At 42.6% G+C, this 17,782-nt stretch overlaps 2 protein-coding genes across 2 annotated transcripts in view; one reads left to right on the forward strand and one right to left on the reverse strand.

Annotated features, from left to right (window-relative positions):
- Positions 1-921: 921 nt before the first annotated feature.
- On the forward strand, positions 922-9,694 carry LOC149458728 (uncharacterized). The gene is made up of 3 exons (XM_089681816.1): positions 922-1,262; positions 5,066-6,242; positions 8,165-9,694. Exons 2-3 carry the CDS (start codon positions 5,079-5,081, stop codon positions 8,366-8,368), a joined length of 1,368 nt encoding a protein of 455 aa, XP_089537942.1. The 5' UTR covers positions 922-1,262; positions 5,066-5,078; the 3' UTR covers positions 8,369-9,694.
- Positions 9,695-13,508: 3,814 nt separating this feature from the next.
- NUCB1 (nucleobindin 1) overlaps positions 13,509-17,782 on the reverse strand; it is a 51,185-nt gene continuing 46,911 nt past the window's right edge. Inside the window, exon 13 of the mRNA XM_089681817.1 lies at positions 13,509-15,266. Within this exon, the coding sequence (XP_089537943.1) occupies positions 15,148-15,266 (119 nt within the window). The 3' untranslated portion in view covers positions 13,509-15,147. The remainder of the gene's footprint in view (positions 15,267-17,782) is intronic.

The raw sequence follows: 17,782 nt of genomic DNA on the forward strand, positions 1-17,782 counted from the left end.
GACTGTGCACTTATTCTGGTCGGTTTGATAATGAGTGGGCTTACATAGTTTTGGGTGATAAAAGTGACACCTCCGCAGACTGGCTGGCTCCACTTCTCATGTCTTCCTGGTTGTTCCACACCATTTGCCAGGAGATAAAGTTTGCCTCTCAGGAAGGGAGGAGGGTAGGAATGAGGCTGAGGAATGCCTCAAATAAACAGACAGAACACGAAAAGAGGGTTGAGGGGGAACTCCGCTCCAATTCTGATGAGCAAGTTTGCCACAGTGGTATCTGTGTATTATTGTTCTCATGTGTGTGTATTATTGTTGTGGTGTCTGTGTATTATTGCGGTCATGTGTGTGTATTATTGCTCTCATGTGTGTGTATCATTGCTCTCATGTATGTGTATTATTGCTGTCGTGTGTGTATTGCTGTCATGTATGTGTATTGCTGTCATGTATATGTATTACTGCTCATGTGTGTGTATGTATTATTGATGTCATGTATGTGTATTACTGCGGTCATGTATGTGTATTACTGCGGTCATGTGTGTGTATTATTGCGGTCATGTGTGTGCATTACTGCGATTGTGTGTATTACTGCGGTCGTGTGTATTACTGCGGTCATGTGTGTGTATTACTGCGATCATGTGTGTGTATTACTGTGGTCATGTGTGTTTATTATTGCTGTGTTTATAAGAAGTTTCATGACATCTGTATAGTGAAAGGCTCAGCGTTGTTATCCCCGGACTTCCCATTTCCTCCCCTCCCCCTCCACACACAAAAGCACTGCTGGTCACCATGGTAATTTCCCGTCACATCCAGCTGTACTTTCGTCCCGTCACGATCCTTAGGACCCGCCCCTCTGCCCTCCCTGAGTCTATTTTCAGAATCCAACGCAGGGAACGTCACGTACTTTCCGTCAAACCACACCCCTTTTAGAATTTTTTCGTTCTGGAATGACGGAATGACGTAATGACGGCAGAGCCTTTATATACCCAGTAGGCGAATGATTCCACAGTTTTCCCCACTTACAACACAGACAGAGAGACGTATCCAGTGAGCGGCCAGATGACCAGGCATGGCTTATAGCGCGACAATAGAAGAGGCACCGCGGTTCTCCCCAATGCTATGTGTGTTCTACCAGAGGAAAGTCAGGAGAGCTCGTGTCCCCGACCTCGGTTATCACCGTGTTATCGACGACCCCCCCGCCCACGAGACCACCACTAACGTCTGCTGGAGCGCCTTCGTCACAGGCTGACTTCTACCGGACACCCCGACAGGTAAGGTGACTGGGACGGAGATCATGAGGGGGGCCCAGGGACTGCAGTACCAGGCTGGAGGCGCCTAGGGGGCAGCAGAGTGCCGGGTCAGCCAAGATCCTCCATCACTCCCTGTCTTCTTGGGATGTTCTCCCTGAGTGCTCTTATCCCCTCCACACACAGCTCCCAATAGACACTGATTGAAGGGGAGCTGCTGCCATTGTTTGGGAAGGGTGACCCCCCTACTGTCTGTACCATTCCTGTCCACTGACACCACAGGCTGCTCAGGACAGATGTCCCTGGAAGGTCCCCCTCCCCTCTTTTTCTGGGACGACCTATCATTGTGCATTTCTCCTTCACTTCATGTCTCTGACAATTATTAGACAGGACATTCCATATAGTGAGGACACTGAAAGATGGTCTATCCCATCAGTGGGGAGTGTCCCCTATACACATTCATGGTAGTTGGCGTTCTCAGGGCAATCATCCGGGTAGTTTGGATCTTACCGATAGCTGAGATCTGTACACCACGCGCGCGCTGCGATGGGCTCGGCGCGCTGCGATGGGCTCCGCACACACTACAGCCGGCTCACCCTCCTTTAGATCAAGCAACAACTACACAGTGTAGCGCTGGCCATAGATGGATCACAATCCAGCCAGTTCAGCAAGGACTGTCCATATATTGATCCATCTGTTCCTCTTCCACAGAAATCAATCTAAGGTGTGACCTCTCTCGGACTGGCTTGTTGGAAAACTGTCCTTGGACCAGCACTGATCAGTGTTTTGTGATGGTGGAGATGTCCCCACTGTCAGAATACAACACCACAGCAGGGAGGATTCCCCCATCCTCATCACATGTGTGGATGGGGGAATCTGTTCAGTTTTGATTTGATCACCTGCTGGCTGGATGATCCATGTATGGCCTGCCTGAGTGGGATAGTGTGTGTAGGCTCTCATGTCTGAGGAAAGGCCTATTAGTGCAGCCTAAGTTCTAGGTTCTCACAGCCTGTCCATGAAAGCCTTGGTATCCACTTGTGTGAATTGGGGGCTATGTTATATATATCTATATGCACTACTGGGTAGAATATCTTTACTTTGAGTGAGCTTAACGTGGAACTACATGACCTCTGAGCACCACAAACTAAAAACATTTAAAGTGATATTAAAGGCATTTTTTAAAAATAACAAACCTGTTATACTTGCTCTATGCAGTGGGTTTGAATAGAGCACCCCAAATCCTCTTCTCTTGTCCCCCACTGGTGCTCCTGGTTTCTCCCTCCTGCCAAGTGCACCCCAAGCAGGCTCCCTCCTGAGCCGCTGCACTGCGTGTTCATTCACATTCCCTCCTAGATTGTAAGCTCCCAGGATCAGGCCCTCCTATCCCTCTTGTATTGAACTGTATTGTTGCTGTATTGTCTCCCTTTATATTGTAAAGCGCTGAGCAAACTGTTGGCGCTAAATAAATCCTGAATAATAATAATTTGCACACAGCGGTGGCTTGCCCCCCTCCTCCTCATTGGCTCTCTGTCAGCAATGGGCGCCAATGGCCTCCTTATTGGCTGTCTTGGCCATTAAGGAGGGCGATACCTCAGAGGCTCTTGTGCACATAACTGTATCGCTGGGGCTCAGGTACTCATTGGGGAAGGGGGGGGGGAGCTGGACACAGAAGGTTTTTTTTTTTTACCTTCGTGCATAGAATGCATGCAGGTAAACAAAAAATGAGCATTTACAATCACTTTAATTCATTTTTAATCAGAGCAAACTTGTGTTTCCTTCCATTTATCCATTTTATTTTGCTGTGTAATCACTTTGAAAGACACCCTCTAGCACTTCGCATCTTGAGTAAGGGCAAATGATTCATGTAGCATTTACTCCCTGGAATCCATCTGCCCTTAGCTCAGGCAGGTGCGCTTAGCTGAGAAAACCTCTTCTGAAGACTTCTGGGATGTATGTTGTCATTTGCGAAGGCCAGAAACCAAGTAACTGAAGAACTAAAAAAAAAAAAAGTTTAAAAGCAAGTAGATATGATACTTTCCCATCGATTTACTTATGTTAGCAGCATAAGGATTAGAAATAGTCCATGTAATTATTGTGGAACTTCGCTCTTAACACCCCCTTCCCCATTAATGATCTGTTGAGGTTCACCTTTGTTCCATGATGCTGAAAGCGTGTCTGCTCTGTAGATTCCACTGAGCTCACGTGGCAGCCCTGCTGAGGGAGGTGCAGGAAGCAGAATGGACTCTGAATCACCACATCATGAGCAATTTCTTCTAGTACAACCCCTCCCTGATGTATCAGTGCAGACAAAGCAGATGTATTTTTTTGAAGGCTCTATAAATAAGAAACGTGTATTTGGATTGTATAATGCAGTGACAGCAGAATTCCATATGAGGCAACATTGTTATTTTTGAAGCATGTCTATATATAGTCCTGTCTTCCCTTCTACCCAGTTGAGGTGCTTTTTATAGAGTTTATACCCAGATCTTGATCATCTACAGCCCCTTGCCTTGTTTTGAATAGAATGTGTGATAAATGAGATTGATCTTCTAGTGGGGTGGTAATGAGCTCCTCTGTTCAGGGCACTCTTTGCACGGGGGATCTTTTCCTGCTTGTTGGAACGTCTTACTACAACTGAGTTCAATCCATCACTTCTCTATATCGCCAGGTGCCATTCTTGTGAAGCTATATTTGCTAGTCTGGCAGAACCTACAATTTAGGTTGCATTCACACCTGAGCATTTCATAGCTCGAAGCTCCCAAAAAGATCAAACTTAAAAAAAAAAAATCAACTGTTCTCTATGGTGCCTGTTCACACTTGATCGCACAAACAGGCCGCAGAGAGAACTGTTTTTTTTTTTTGTTTTTTTTTTAAGTTTGAGCAGTTTTTGAGCTTCAAGCTACAAAACGCTGAAGTGTGAATGCAGCCTTTAGAGCATCTCCTGGGGTTTCTGCCACTTTATTTTCCAAGTCTGTTCCACAAGGTTGTATTTCTGATATAGTGCAAGTTACCTCTATTGAGGTCTGTCCTATCCTAGATCGCTGCTGTTTACTGTACAAATCAGATTCATGCTGGATTTTATACACGGCACTTGTTTTACAGCATTACAATTGAGCTCCAGCTCTCATAGTGAGGAGATCCTGGCATTCACCCTCCCTTTCCTTTCCCATCGCCCATTCACAAAACCCCTTCTTTTCTCAGAATACAAGACTTTAGTGCATTCTACTTAGACTTGTTAGACTGAAGTCATAGTTCATGTGTAGATGGGTTTTTATTCCCCTCAAGCAGGAATTGTATTCCCACACAAGGCTTGAAGTGGGTCAATGCACTTGGTGAATTCTGAAAGATCTCAGAAGCAACTTTTAAACTGTCAGATTGATGGCATCGACCCAGGCCCCTTATTTTGCTGTAAATTTCTCCTAGCTTAAAGATTTTTTTTTTTTCCTACAGCTTCACAATGTTCCTTTTATAAATTCATAAACCAGCTATGGAACTGATGATTAGTAAGCAATGTTGTTGTGACTGCTCATTTACTAGTTACATAAATAGTTGTGTGACCAGTTTAGGTATTCTAAAGAAGCCTCTTGAAATTGTTGTAGTATGAGTTTCAATATTTTGGATCCAGATTGGCTGCTTTGTTTTATTACTAGTCCTTTAAACGTCTCACCGGTAATTTACACTTGAATCATAAATTCCAAACCTTGGCAAATACATATTGTTTGTCTAGGTGGATAGTTTCTGATATTTGAAGAAAATGTGTTAAGCAGAAATTGTGCAGCTGATCTTCATTATTGACATCTAAGTTTTATATTTTTGTTTTCTTGCAGGGCATCTGTGAACATGAGTCTCAGCTACCTCTGTTTTAGCTCGTGCTGGAGGAATTTTACCTCCCCGATGACCCATTGGAATAGAGGAACTGCTGTCCAGATTGACACCATGAAAGACCATCCTGAAATGCCGGTTGTCATTGGTGAGCTGGGAACAGATATGGTGGTGTTAACAATGGCTGCCAGAATTACACAGTCCATTTTCACACTGGCCAGAAATCTCTTGCATAGAAGACCGTTGGGTTGGATTCCTGGAGATTGGAAGAGCAAAATTTTTGAAGCTGTGCTGTGGATGTGCTGGAATATCATATCTGTGGAAATGACCAATGTATTGGTTTACAAGAACATGAATAAGCATTCAACACATACAGGACAGTCCATGAACACCAGCTCTGTAAAGTGTCACTGGGGCTGTAAAGCCGAGTTAAATAAACAGAGTGTGGTTCCAGAAAAGGAGCTGCCAAGTCCCAAAATGGAGACTCTTCAGGAAAATACTTACATGGAAGAGGAGTGTGAGCACAAAGTGTTTTCTGACATGGACGTCATGGTTAGCAAAGAGACACTTCTAACATCCTGTACAAACCCCTTCATTTTGTCAATGATCTGTGTACCATCAGAGGATGGGGAGTCCTCATCCCCATCTGAACAGTCTGATCTTAGTGAGTTTGAATCTGATGGCGAATCCAATGGTGATTGCTTGCTGCCATCTGAAGAGACCAGCCTCAGCGAGTCCGAGTGTGAAGATGAAGAGACTGAAAAAGATTCTTCCCTTGAAGATTCCTCAGTGGACAGTGGCATGCAGGAGTCATGGACTCCGAAGTCCAAGGAAGATATGGACGAAAGTGGAGATGAAAGTGACTGGTCAGATGAAGAGAATGATTCATGGGATTCAGAAAGTGATGAGGACTGCAGTAGGGATGATGACTTGTGGGCTTCATTTTGTCAGAATGATGACCCATATAATCCACTTTCTTTTGCCATGCCCACCAGAAGCCCTAAAAGTTGTCCCTCCATTGAAGAGCATGGGGGATCTCAAACTTTGAATTGTACTATGAAGCCACAGGCCAAAAAGCCAGTTCTTTCAAGTTCTGAATGCTGTTCCAAGTGTGCCAGCCAGAAGGACGAGTCTGAATGCTTTGAAGAAATAAAGAAACCTGCAAACCCGGGAGTTAAGAAGGTAAATATGCAGATTTAGACTGAATTGGTGGTAGATATGGGTGGGCATTCTTTTGTCGTGGAAAATACCACAGGCATGTATTGCTTCTGGTAGAGATGCATACAGATCATATTGGTCTATGCCAATTGGATTAAATTTGTTAGTTTACAATAACTACTAGTAACAGTAACCAGTTACTAGTAGGTAGTAACTAGTTATATTTCACATTTATTTTGCAATTGATGGTTTCTGTGGGCAGTGGTCCAGTTTTAGTAAAATCAATACTAGTTTGGGGTTGAGTACCTTAATTTCTGCTTCTATTGTATTGCATCTTTGTAAACATTCTCTGTGTTTTAAGGCTGCTTTCACACTGATCCGGTTTTCTTCTGCTTTTGCATTGGGAATAAAAAGCAGAAGAAAAATGTGTGACTTTGTAATCCTATGGAACTCTTCACATTGATCATTGCGGGTCTGCTGTGTGTTTTTGTTTTTTTTTTTGTTTTTTTGTTTTTTTAATTTAAATCCTACTTGCTGCATTTTTGGTGCAGGCCAAGTGCAGTAAACTGGGAAAAAAAAAAAACACTCTTCATTGAAATCAATAGAAAAGGTTGCAAAAACACACCTGCATTGCATTTTTGGAGTCCCATGTCCTGTAAAAAAAAAAACGCAGTAAAAATGCACATGCATTTTTGCGACCATTTTCTATGGATCAGTGTGAAAATAGCCTATTAGTAACATGTCAGGATAGAAATTTGGGAGCTGCAATTGCCATTTGCTTTTAAATGTTCACCTTTCAGGGCTGTCACACGTCTCTAACCTTCATATTGGACTATGAACTGGACCAAGTGTACGTGGCACTTTGCTGCTTGTAATAAATTGGATAGGATAATGGTCCAAGAGGATGCACCTTCATCATTACTCTTATTTCAGTTCTGTCTGGTTCCCGTAAAACCGTTTTAGCCCCCTAATGTAATAGCCATCTTGTTTACAATACATTGGTAACCTGGTTGATATAACTTTTAATAGTGTATCTATACCTACTTAATCATCTTTCCAGCTTATGTTTGATCAGAGCCAACCATCCACCCAACCAACTCCTGAGTCAGACTCTATATATTTGGATAAGTCCCCTAGCTTGTGCATCTGAAGATACTGTAAACATATCTACTGCATTCCATATGAATATTTAGCTGCAGTCTTATCTTGTATAATTTACAGATATTCTGAAAATAGCTTAGATTCTCTGTCACAGTTCTCCTTTGACCCCACATCTGGCAGCATCTCCTCTTAGACAGAGCAGACTAAAATTGCACACCATTGCATAAGGTCTCCTGAGGGCCCTGATGCCACCTTCTGAAACTGTCAGGTGATCTGTGAGAGTACAACCCTCCCAGAGAAAGAATGGGAAGTCTGGGAGTAGTCTGACTCGGCCATAGCAACCAGTTGCACAGTGGTGGTGTCATCACATCATGCAATCCTTTTGTAATGTTACTGGAACCGCCTTTAATTGCCTCTTTGCTGTTTTTGGTTGCCAAGCATTTTATGTGTTAACATTAACCTGAGACTTTGGCTTTGACTTTATTTTTACAGAGTTCCAAAATTAGATCTTTGTGTAATTAGGCAAAGTGAGCAACCAGTGACAAATCTTAGAATGGTATCACAAATGCATTTGTTGAAACGTGTAAACACTGACAGATGACATGTATATTAATACGTGGGTTCACTTGGCAACACATTGCAAATGTAGAAACACAACAACTGGGATTTCAGCTTACTGAACAGGTGTTATAGACAGATGTTGTGAACCTGAAAACTCATATGAGAGGCACTTCTCTGGTCTACCCAAATACATCTTGCATTTTGTCACTGTGGTGCAGTCACTGTACTATATATGCTGAACTACATTGCAGAATTCCAGTAATAAATGTTACAACTTCTTCCAGGTGTGTTTCTCTTCCAATGTCACTGTTCACCGTATGGTTACATGGAGCTACGCTTACAGAATGTCTCGCAAAGGACCGTGGGAAGAGTATGCTCGTGATCGCAGTCGCTTCCAGAAACGAATTGCCGAGACTGAGGCTGTTATTGGCTTCTGCCTACAACCTGGTCACAGGGAGAAGATCTGGACTGCAAGACACTTTGAATAAAACTGAGATCTTAGCTGCTGAAAGTACTTGATGGACTCTCTTAATATTACAAACCATGAAAGCAGTTAATAGCAGTATCAATGTTTCCGCATAGGTTCTTGTACACAACTGTGACCCCATAGTTTAGCACTGAGCAAGTATAGTTGTACTGAACCAGACTACTGTTGCACTCATCTGACAGTGTTTACTAAGGGTCCATTCACATCAGCTGGCACTTTATAAAGCAGTGGCTGGTGTGTGATGCGATCTGGTGGGAATTAATGCTCTGTACAGCACTGTTCCCTTTTTTTTTTTTTTTATGAACTTTATTGAAATGTCACGCAGACATTTCATAAAGTTCAGTTGGCTTCTTTGCAGTGCCTCACAGTGTGCTGAAAAGAACTACATGCACTACTTTTTCAGCTCACCGTGCCCACACACCACTGCAATGCGGTGGTGTGAATCGGCACACAGAAGATTAGGCATTTTGCCTTGACATGTGGTGGGGCTCTACTGGAAAAAGCACCCAGAACAGTCCCACTGCATCTGGTGTTAATATTTTTTGCACTACATTTCTGATTTCAGTAACATACTACGTTTATTTTGGTTGATCCTTTGTATGTATGAGCCATTGTTCTGTGCCAATAACTTGCATGGCTATTAAAGGGAGTTCTTATTGTGTTAGCATGAGGTTCTGTCTCCTGTCACTGCATTTCAGGCTTGGCAGGAAACTGAAGACCCTGAAGAAAAACCTATGCAGAGTTTGTACTTTTTTTTTTTTTTTTTTTAAATGCTACAGTACTTAGGGCTCTGTCTAACCACAGGATTGTTAAATTCTACCTCAGCTTGCTTTTTCTGTAGCTTGATGAAAATGCTGAGATGTCAAACTCACACCACACACGCACTGGAAGAAAGCATTTGCTTATGTCACTTTTTTTACACCATTTTATGTAAGACATCCTTTTGAATGGGCTATCAAAACATCTCTGTACAGATTAGTGCAGGACCTATTTTCATGTAACGGACAGAATTTAAACCTGTACTATGTCAGGATCATTTTTAATTTGAAGCAAAAGGCACAAATGCATTACCATAATGCACTTCTACCACATGTGATATAGTATTAAAGAGCCCTTAGTACTAAAAAGTAAACAAATGACTTGATAAATGTGTGCTCACTCTGCTGTCTAGAGGTAAAATCAAACTTCTAGTTAAAACCTACCTATTTGCTTCCACTAGTTGTGGAAGGTCCTTTTTTATAATTGTAACAACTTGATTTTGTTAACTTTTGGGAGTTTTTATTTATTTGAATTTGTAAATAAACATTTAGTTTTGTAATGTACAAAAGTTGTTGGGTTCTTTTTAACCATAACATTTTTAAGTGGCTGATATTGTTCTTGAAACTGGTGTAGATATCTGAGAGAAAATATAACCAATGCCAAGCAAAGTCCAAACTGCAAACATTTCGGGGAAAGCAAAAAATTTAGTTCAAAGTAAATCTGAAGCCAAAACCTGAATATGATTAGAACAGGGAATGGTTAAAACCTTGGTTATAGGGTGTTTTGCCTTGTGTATCCTATTGCAGGGAATCTCCGTTCACTTCCTGTCCCATAGACTATACAGGAAGTGAAATTTTGCCAAAGTAGGGGAAACCCCTTTTGGACAGTTACCCTTTTTGAAAGGTTATGGAGACTACTCAACATTTTAGGCTTTTCCAATTCTGTTCTGTCCCAGTGACAATGCCACTAGGACAGTGGTCAGCAAGCCGCGGCTCGCGAGCCACATGCGGCTCTTTACAAACTTAAATGCGGCTCTTCTGTGTGCCGGGCGCCCGCTCCCCTCCCTCCTCTCGGGCGGCCACCCCAAAAGTCAGGACTCTGCAGCTGTCAGGATGTAGGCGGGGCAGCCAGGATGTAGGCGGGGCAGCGTGACGAACTCCTCTCCTCTCACAGTCCGCCCTGAAGACCAGAACGGCGTGGGAACACGGCGAGAAGAACGCGCAGAGCAAAGGTAAGTGACTTGACACAGGGGGGACTTGGGAACTTAATATGGGGGATGAATTACTATGGGGGGGATGTATTTTCTGTTTTAAAAATGTGGCTCTCAAAATTAATTTCAATTGTGGTTTTGGCGAGATTTGGCTCAGTTGAAAAAAAAAAAGGTTGCCCACCACTGCACTAGGACAAAGGGTAAATCTCAGTGGGGACACAGACAGCACTTAAAACATGATGGGTTTTTAGCCTCCTCCCTCTCAAAACAAACATTTTAGCTTCAGATAAAGTTTTACCTAGTGGCCATGTTTTTCACAGGGAACATGAGCATTTTGTTGGACATCTTTATCAGCCAATGGTAAGTGTTCAAGAGGTTCTGAAACTTCCAGTGATTCTAAAACCTCATAAGGGGTGGAAAGACTGGAGGGCCAGGACTTTAGTGGCAAGTCACCATTTCTCCAGTACTGGAGCAGTTTCTACAGTTGATTATGTGAGGGTGGACTCCAATAAGTACAAAAGGTTAAATTAGATAGGCAAGTGTGGGAGAGATTGGAGGGGTGGCGGTTTTTCTTGGAGCTGAGCTTTGAAAGATGATTTTCTTGTCCATTGGACATAAGAAATCATTTTGTCTTTGGGAAAGCAGATCAGTTATAGGATGGGCAACACAGCAAACAATGCTAGCAGGCCCAGGAAAACAAGACAACTGCCTGCTGCTCAGAGCTGCCTTAGGACTTTACATGCAAAGCTTGCATCAGATGATACCTGAACATCCACCTGTAGTAGTAGAATGTGTGAACAGAAGACAGGTAGCAGCCTGGCAAATATGGGAACCCATAGCTTGATGCAAAAAAAATTCCCACTTTACACTCGCAGATCTACCATAGTAGAGTGTGCCTTGATGGGGAAAATAGGAACCTGATCTATGAGACCATATTCATAGGTAATGGTCTGTTTGATCTAAAGATGGACTAAAAAGTTCTTCCACCGTTTATGGGGCACCATCCAGGATGACACAAAGGTAGTCTTTCTAAAAGAAGCCGTGGTAGATATACTTGACATGAACCCCAAAGACAAGTAGGAAGTCCTAAGCTTAAAATGCTGTCTTGTCCCTGTGCAGAAACAGAGAAAAAAAACAAAAAAAAAAACTATATTTTTAGATTTTTTTTTTTCCCTGGGAGCATGCAAAGCATTGCAGCCAGGCTAGGGTTGATGGATTGCAGGTACAAGGTCAGGCTCCTAAACACACTTCCTCCAGCTCTGACCGTACAGGCTTTCAGTTAGAAAGCTGGAGGAAGTATTAATGGACTACGAGAGCTCTGTTTACTGCAGTTGTGGTCAATTGAGAATGGCAAGTGTCTGCCAAGGTGGCCAATGGTACATGTAGTTTATTCATTTGCAGATCTTTATGAAATAAATACACAGTTGTGCAGGCAGCACAGCTATGGGTATCTTACCAATTCTGCCATGGTTTACCAGATTAGGGTACAGCCACAACCGATCAAGGGGCAGAACCTGCCAGAGCAAACTGGGATTTAAGAATAAATTTCAACTGTCAGTAGAACCCTTAAGTCCTCATGCACACTGGAAGTTTTTACAGCGGCTGTTTTTTTTTTCCTACAGCCAGTAAACTCCCCAGCATATTATCCTATGTGTCCATACACAGACTGTAATCAGCGTTTTTTGGCAGGGGCGTTTTGTAGAGGAGTTTTTTTTTAGCTGTAAAAGCGCTCTAACGCTGAAAAACGCGGCAAAACGTGGTAAGCCAGTGTTTTTGGTCTTTTTTGTTTTGCTCAAAAAAAACCAAAAAAACAAAAACGTGGCTAAACACGAATGCAAAAACACTAAAAACCACTGACTCACATTTTTAAACGGGACTACACAGCTATTGTTACCAGCGTTATTAAAACGCCCAGTGTGCATGGAGCCTAAAAGGTAAGCATGCCCTCTACCTGTTTGGCAGTTATCCAATTAAGGTGGTTCACTGCTCAAATTTACAGTTTTTATAGACCAACATCTAACAAGTTCCCTCCCAAAAGAGAAACTGCTCCAACACAATTTCAAGTGGGGACTAGGACCCATCATTGGTGTTTCCATTTCATATAGAGGAATACCACAAATATTGTGCGTAGTGGAAATGTATTTGCAGCTAAAGGAGCTCTGAAAGACCCAAGGCAGAAGGCTTATCCTCCAAATGCGATGGTAGTATGCACTGCATCAATAAAGTCTGGAACAACCCCTTGTTATCTGTAGTGATAGCAGAACACTGATGCTTTAGGAGCAGTCTATTCAGACAGATTGTTGAGACTGAGTCAGAGATGGTCACGTGGTCCAGCTGTGGTCACCTCCACTAGCAGGACTGTCTCCTCTGCATAAGTCATGTTGTGTCTGCATTTCAGTGATGCAACAAGACCTATAGTGAAAGTTAGAGCCTCAGGTACTGGTAAACCCAGCTGCTCATGCTGATGAGGGTCAGATAACTGGAGGTGATCAGGCAGTCAGTAGGAGCAGCCAGAGACTGGAGTTCCACATGTTCCTCTGTAAAGCAGGAGCAGCAGGGAGGGAGATGGTGCTTCCTCAACCGGTGGGAAAAAGTGTGGACTGCACACAAACCTCCACCCAGCGGATGACATCAGTGTTAAATCTCTCAGCCTTTACCCTTTCTGCAGTATAATCAGCTGTAGAAGGAAATTTCAAAGATGCCCAGTGATGTAAACCATAGGATAGCTGCTGCAGCTTCAGCATGAATGACCTTATGCAACAGAGAATATTCAGAGACGAGCAAGCACTTTGGTAATGCTGTGGCTCTGGACCTGAGTACAGCACTCTGAAGTCAGGCTGAAGAAAGGCTGATCTGGATGGTTGCTTGCTATGTACAGACCAGCATGAGCACCAATGTAGTAATCAAGCTCTAATAAAGTCAATAAAACAACCCATTAAAAGAAAAAAAAAAACAAAAACCTGAAGAGCTGCCCTACAGAAGTTTGTCAGCATCCAATCCTCATGTATGTGGCAGAAAAACAGACAACAGTCTCACAGGAGGAAATATATATCAAATCATTAAAAATAAAACTATATCTCTCTCAACAAGTTCTGTGGCAATGATGCTAAACCTAAATTAGTCAGTGTAAAAAGCCATAAAAATATTCAAAACACACAGTAAATGGCAGAGATGGTTTCAAAATTATATTTATTAGGTGAAAAAGAAATCTTTAAAATTACATCTGAAATAAAAAGGTTTCCATTACATTTCTTTCTTGGACATCATGTTGGACTGCAATTCCCAGTAGCCCAGACTCTCCAGTGCCTGAAACGTACTGCTGGCATCAGATTATGATTCTGGATAATCTCAACACACCTTCAAGTCACACGCTTCCCCGCTTCAGGGGACTCTGGCAGCAGGGGTGCAGGAAAGGCAGTACAGGCAGGTTATGGTGCCTCATCCAGTGAAATGGTTACTAGTATGGGCAAAGTACAGGTTTGCGTTGAATGTCATTGTATCAGCAGGACCTAACATTATTTGCAGGTGAAATCTGATGGTCACCTAGGCCAGCAAGGAATCCTGTCACCGTGCAAGACTGGATCAGGGACCACTTTTGTTTAAAATTACCTTTCAATTTTAACTGGAAAATACCCATTTGCTTGTTACATCTGGGGTGGTAAGGTGCAGTGCAATGCCAATTCCTAAACAACTCCTTAAGCCTATGATACACAGCGCATTGTGGTAGCTCGACTGCATTACTAAAATTGTTAGCAATTAAGTTGCCAACATTAGACTTATGGATAACCAATACACCCTTACACAAACAGCATGTATTAGCAATTAATTGCACACAGCCAGAGCATTATGCTATCACGTGGGATCAATCACTACTACATGATGCATGTGTAGCTTACACCATAGGGTAGCCATCTGTTTGAAATAAACAGTGATCAATCAATACTAATGATTGCTACCTACCAATTTTCACAACAAGACAGCTCCTCAAGCATTCTTAGCATAGGTCGAAGCCCTCAGTTGTACCAAACTTAAAACTGTTCTAGGTCTCACATGTATTTTAATCTTCTTGTAACATCTGGTAATGCAATGTTTTGTAAAATGCAATGGTGCTCTGAGACACATTGAATCTAAATTGTCAAAAGTGAATCCATTGAGCATTAAATGCAGTTTACAAGGCTGCTGTGGGGCGTGTTACTGCTTGGTAAAGGCAATCCTGATAAAAGGTATTTGTCTAAACTGGTAATCTTCTTTAGTATCCAGTTCGATTTGCCTGGCAATTTGGTTACTGCTTCACTAATTACTTCTGTCATTCAGGCACTGCCATTGTCAAACACTTCACTCAAGTGCAGAACTGTCAAAAAAACATAAAACAAAAAGAAGGGGGAGGAGGGGGTTGATATTTCTATGAGTACCAGGTGCAGTTACAAGCCAGACAGAACATTATACATTTCCTATGGAGGATGCTACATACACCACTTTTTGACACAAAGTTATTGATCTTCATGATCATTCCAAACTGCATGAACAACATCCCGGAAGGTGGTAGGTCAGAGCCAAATAAGCAGTCCGGAGGATAACAGAAAGTATGTTTCTGGGTTAAAACCTGCCCAATTCCCCACAGTTTTTATTTTATTTGTAAGTTTGTTTTTTGAAAACAAGAAGCCTGATTCCCAATGTGAGAGATTTTCCCAGAGGGCGACTGCACATCCCTTGATTGATCTTCAGAGGGGATACATAGGGGAGAAGCTAAGATAGAGGTCAACACTACTTGCTTCCCTGATGCATTCTCCATCCTGGGGGTCTCTGGACTCTTATTGCTGGTTTTGTACATGCGTCTCCTGCGGAGTCTCAACCGCTTTGTCGCCTGGATGTGGTGCTTCTCCTGGTGGTGCTGGGTGAATTTCTGAGCCTTGCTGTGCTTCTGGGTTGGCTGTAAAACAACAGCTCAATGTCAATGTCTGGTATCTAACAGTTCCTATCAAAAACAATGGTGGGCAGTGTGGGATCCTCAAAAGTGGTACATCAAGTATTAAAACAGAGGAGGGAAATTGTTGGACTTCTGAGACACTCAACATACAACCATCGTACCCACGTGGTAGGATAGAAATGTTTCTTTGCAAATCTAACAATATTGAAACCTTTATTATAATACTGGAATATCACACGAAAGAAATTAATTGCAAATATTCTTTAAAGTGACATTAAAAGGTTTTTGTTTGTTTGTTTTTTTTTTTTAAATAACAAACATGTAATACTAACCTGCTCTTCTTGGGTCCCCGGCTAGCACTCCAGGCACCCCCACCTAAATAATAAAGCTACTTGCTATGGGGGCACCCGAGCCATTGCTCTGAGTGTCCATTCACACATGAGGAGACGGGGCTGAGCCACGTTCCCTCTCTCCTCACTGGCTCACTAGCTGTGATTGACAGTAGCGGGAGCCAATAGCTACTGTCTCTGCCAATGAGAAGGGAGAGACCCAGAGGAGCCAAGGCTCTTGTGCACTTTGCTGGATCAAGATGGGGCTCAGGTAAGTATTAGGGGGGACTGGGTGAGCTGCTGCACACAAAAGGTTTTTTACCTTTATGCATAGAATGCATGAAGGTAAAAAACCTTCAGCCTTTCCACCCTTTATTGTCACTACAGTACTGACCATACAAACTCCTGAAGTGGAAAATCTCTTTCCGAAAAGTGTGTTGAGTTCAATGCTGCCTATATGACACCATGCATCCCAATTTGATATTAAATTAAAATTGGTTGTATCCAATTTCTATATTTTGAGTTTCCAAAACAGGTGATCAGGCAATTGTCTGTATCTGGATCTTTACAGTTATTTAATGTTTAAATGTACTGCTATTAAATGTTTACCTGTAAGAAAAAAAGGTGGTTTTATTTTTTCATGAAACATTTTGTACCAGTGAAGTGACTCAAAAGTCTAACCATTTCCTTCCTCTATTTTGATACTCTCAATATACAGTGGGGCAAAAAAGCATTTAGTCAGCCACCAATTGTGCAAGTTCTCCCACTTAAAAAGATGAGAGAGGCCTGTAATTGGCATCATAAGTAGACCTCAACTATGAGAGACAAAATGAGAAAAAAAATCCAGACAATCACATTGGCTGATTTGGAAAGAATTTATTTGCAAATTATGGTGGAAAATAAGTATTTGGTCAATATCAAAAGTTCATCTCAATACTTTGTTATATATCCTTTGTTGGCAATGACAGAGGTCAAACGTTTCCTGTAAGTCTTCACAAGGTTGGCACACACTGTTGCTGGTATGTTGGCCCATTCCTCCATGCAGATCTCCTCTAGAGCAGTGATGTTTTGGGGCTGTTGCTGGGCAACACGGACTTTCAACTCCCTCCAAAGGTTTTTTTATGGGGTTGAGACCTGGAGACTGGCTAGGCCACTCCAGGACCTTGAAATGCTTCTTACGAAGCCACTCCTTCGTTGCCCGGGCGGTATGTTTGGGATCATTGTCATGTTGGAAGACCCAGCCACGTTTCATCTTCAATGCCCTTGCTGATGGAAGGAGGTTTGCACTCAAAATCTCACGATACATGGCCCCATTCATTCTGTCCTGTACATGGATCAGTCGTCCTGGTCCCTTTGTGGAGAAACAGCCCCAAAGCATGATGTTGCCACCCCCATGCTTCACAGTAGGTATGGTGTTCTTTGGATGCAACTCAGCATTCACGAGTTGTGTTTCTACCAAACAGTTCTATTTTGGTTTCATCTGACCATATGACATTCTCCCAATCCTCTTCTGGATCATCCAAATGCTCTCTAGCAAACTTCAGACGGGCCCGGACATGTACTGGCTTAAGCAGGGGGACACGTCTGGCACTGCAGGATCTGAGTCCCTGGCGGCGTAGTGTGTTACTGATGGTAGCCTTTGTTACATTGGTCCCAGCTCTCTGCAGGTCATTCACTAGGTCCCCCTGTGTGGTCCTGGGATTTGTGCTCACCGTTCTTGTGATCATTTTGACCCCACGGGGTGAGATCTTGCGTGGAGCCCCAGATCGAGGGAGATTATCAGTGGTCTTGTATGTCTTGCATTTTCTAATTATTGCTCCCACAGTTGATTTGTTCACACCAAGCAGCTTGTCTATTAAAGATTCAGTCTTCCCAGCCTGGTGCAGGTCTACAATTTTGTTTCTGGTGTCCTTCGACAGCTCTTTGGTCTTCACCATGGTGGAGTTTGCAGTGTGACTGTTTGAGGTTGTGGACAGGTGTCTTTTATACTGATAACAAGTTCAAATAGGTGCCATTGATACAGGTAATGAGTGCAGGACAGAGGAGCCTCTTAAAGAAGAAGGTATAGGTCTGTGAGAGCCAGAAATCTTGCTTGTTTGTAGGTGACCAAATATTTATTTTCCACCATAATTTCCAAATAAATTCTTTCCAAATCAGCCAATGTGATTGTCTGGATTTTTTTTCTCATTT

This window comes from Staurois parvus, unplaced genomic scaffold (assembly GCF_062004578.1).
Source record: "Staurois parvus isolate SC_StPar_1 unplaced genomic scaffold, SC_StPar_1.0 ptg000279l, whole genome shotgun sequence".
NCBI lineage: Eukaryota > Metazoa > Chordata > Amphibia > Anura > Ranidae > Staurois > Staurois parvus.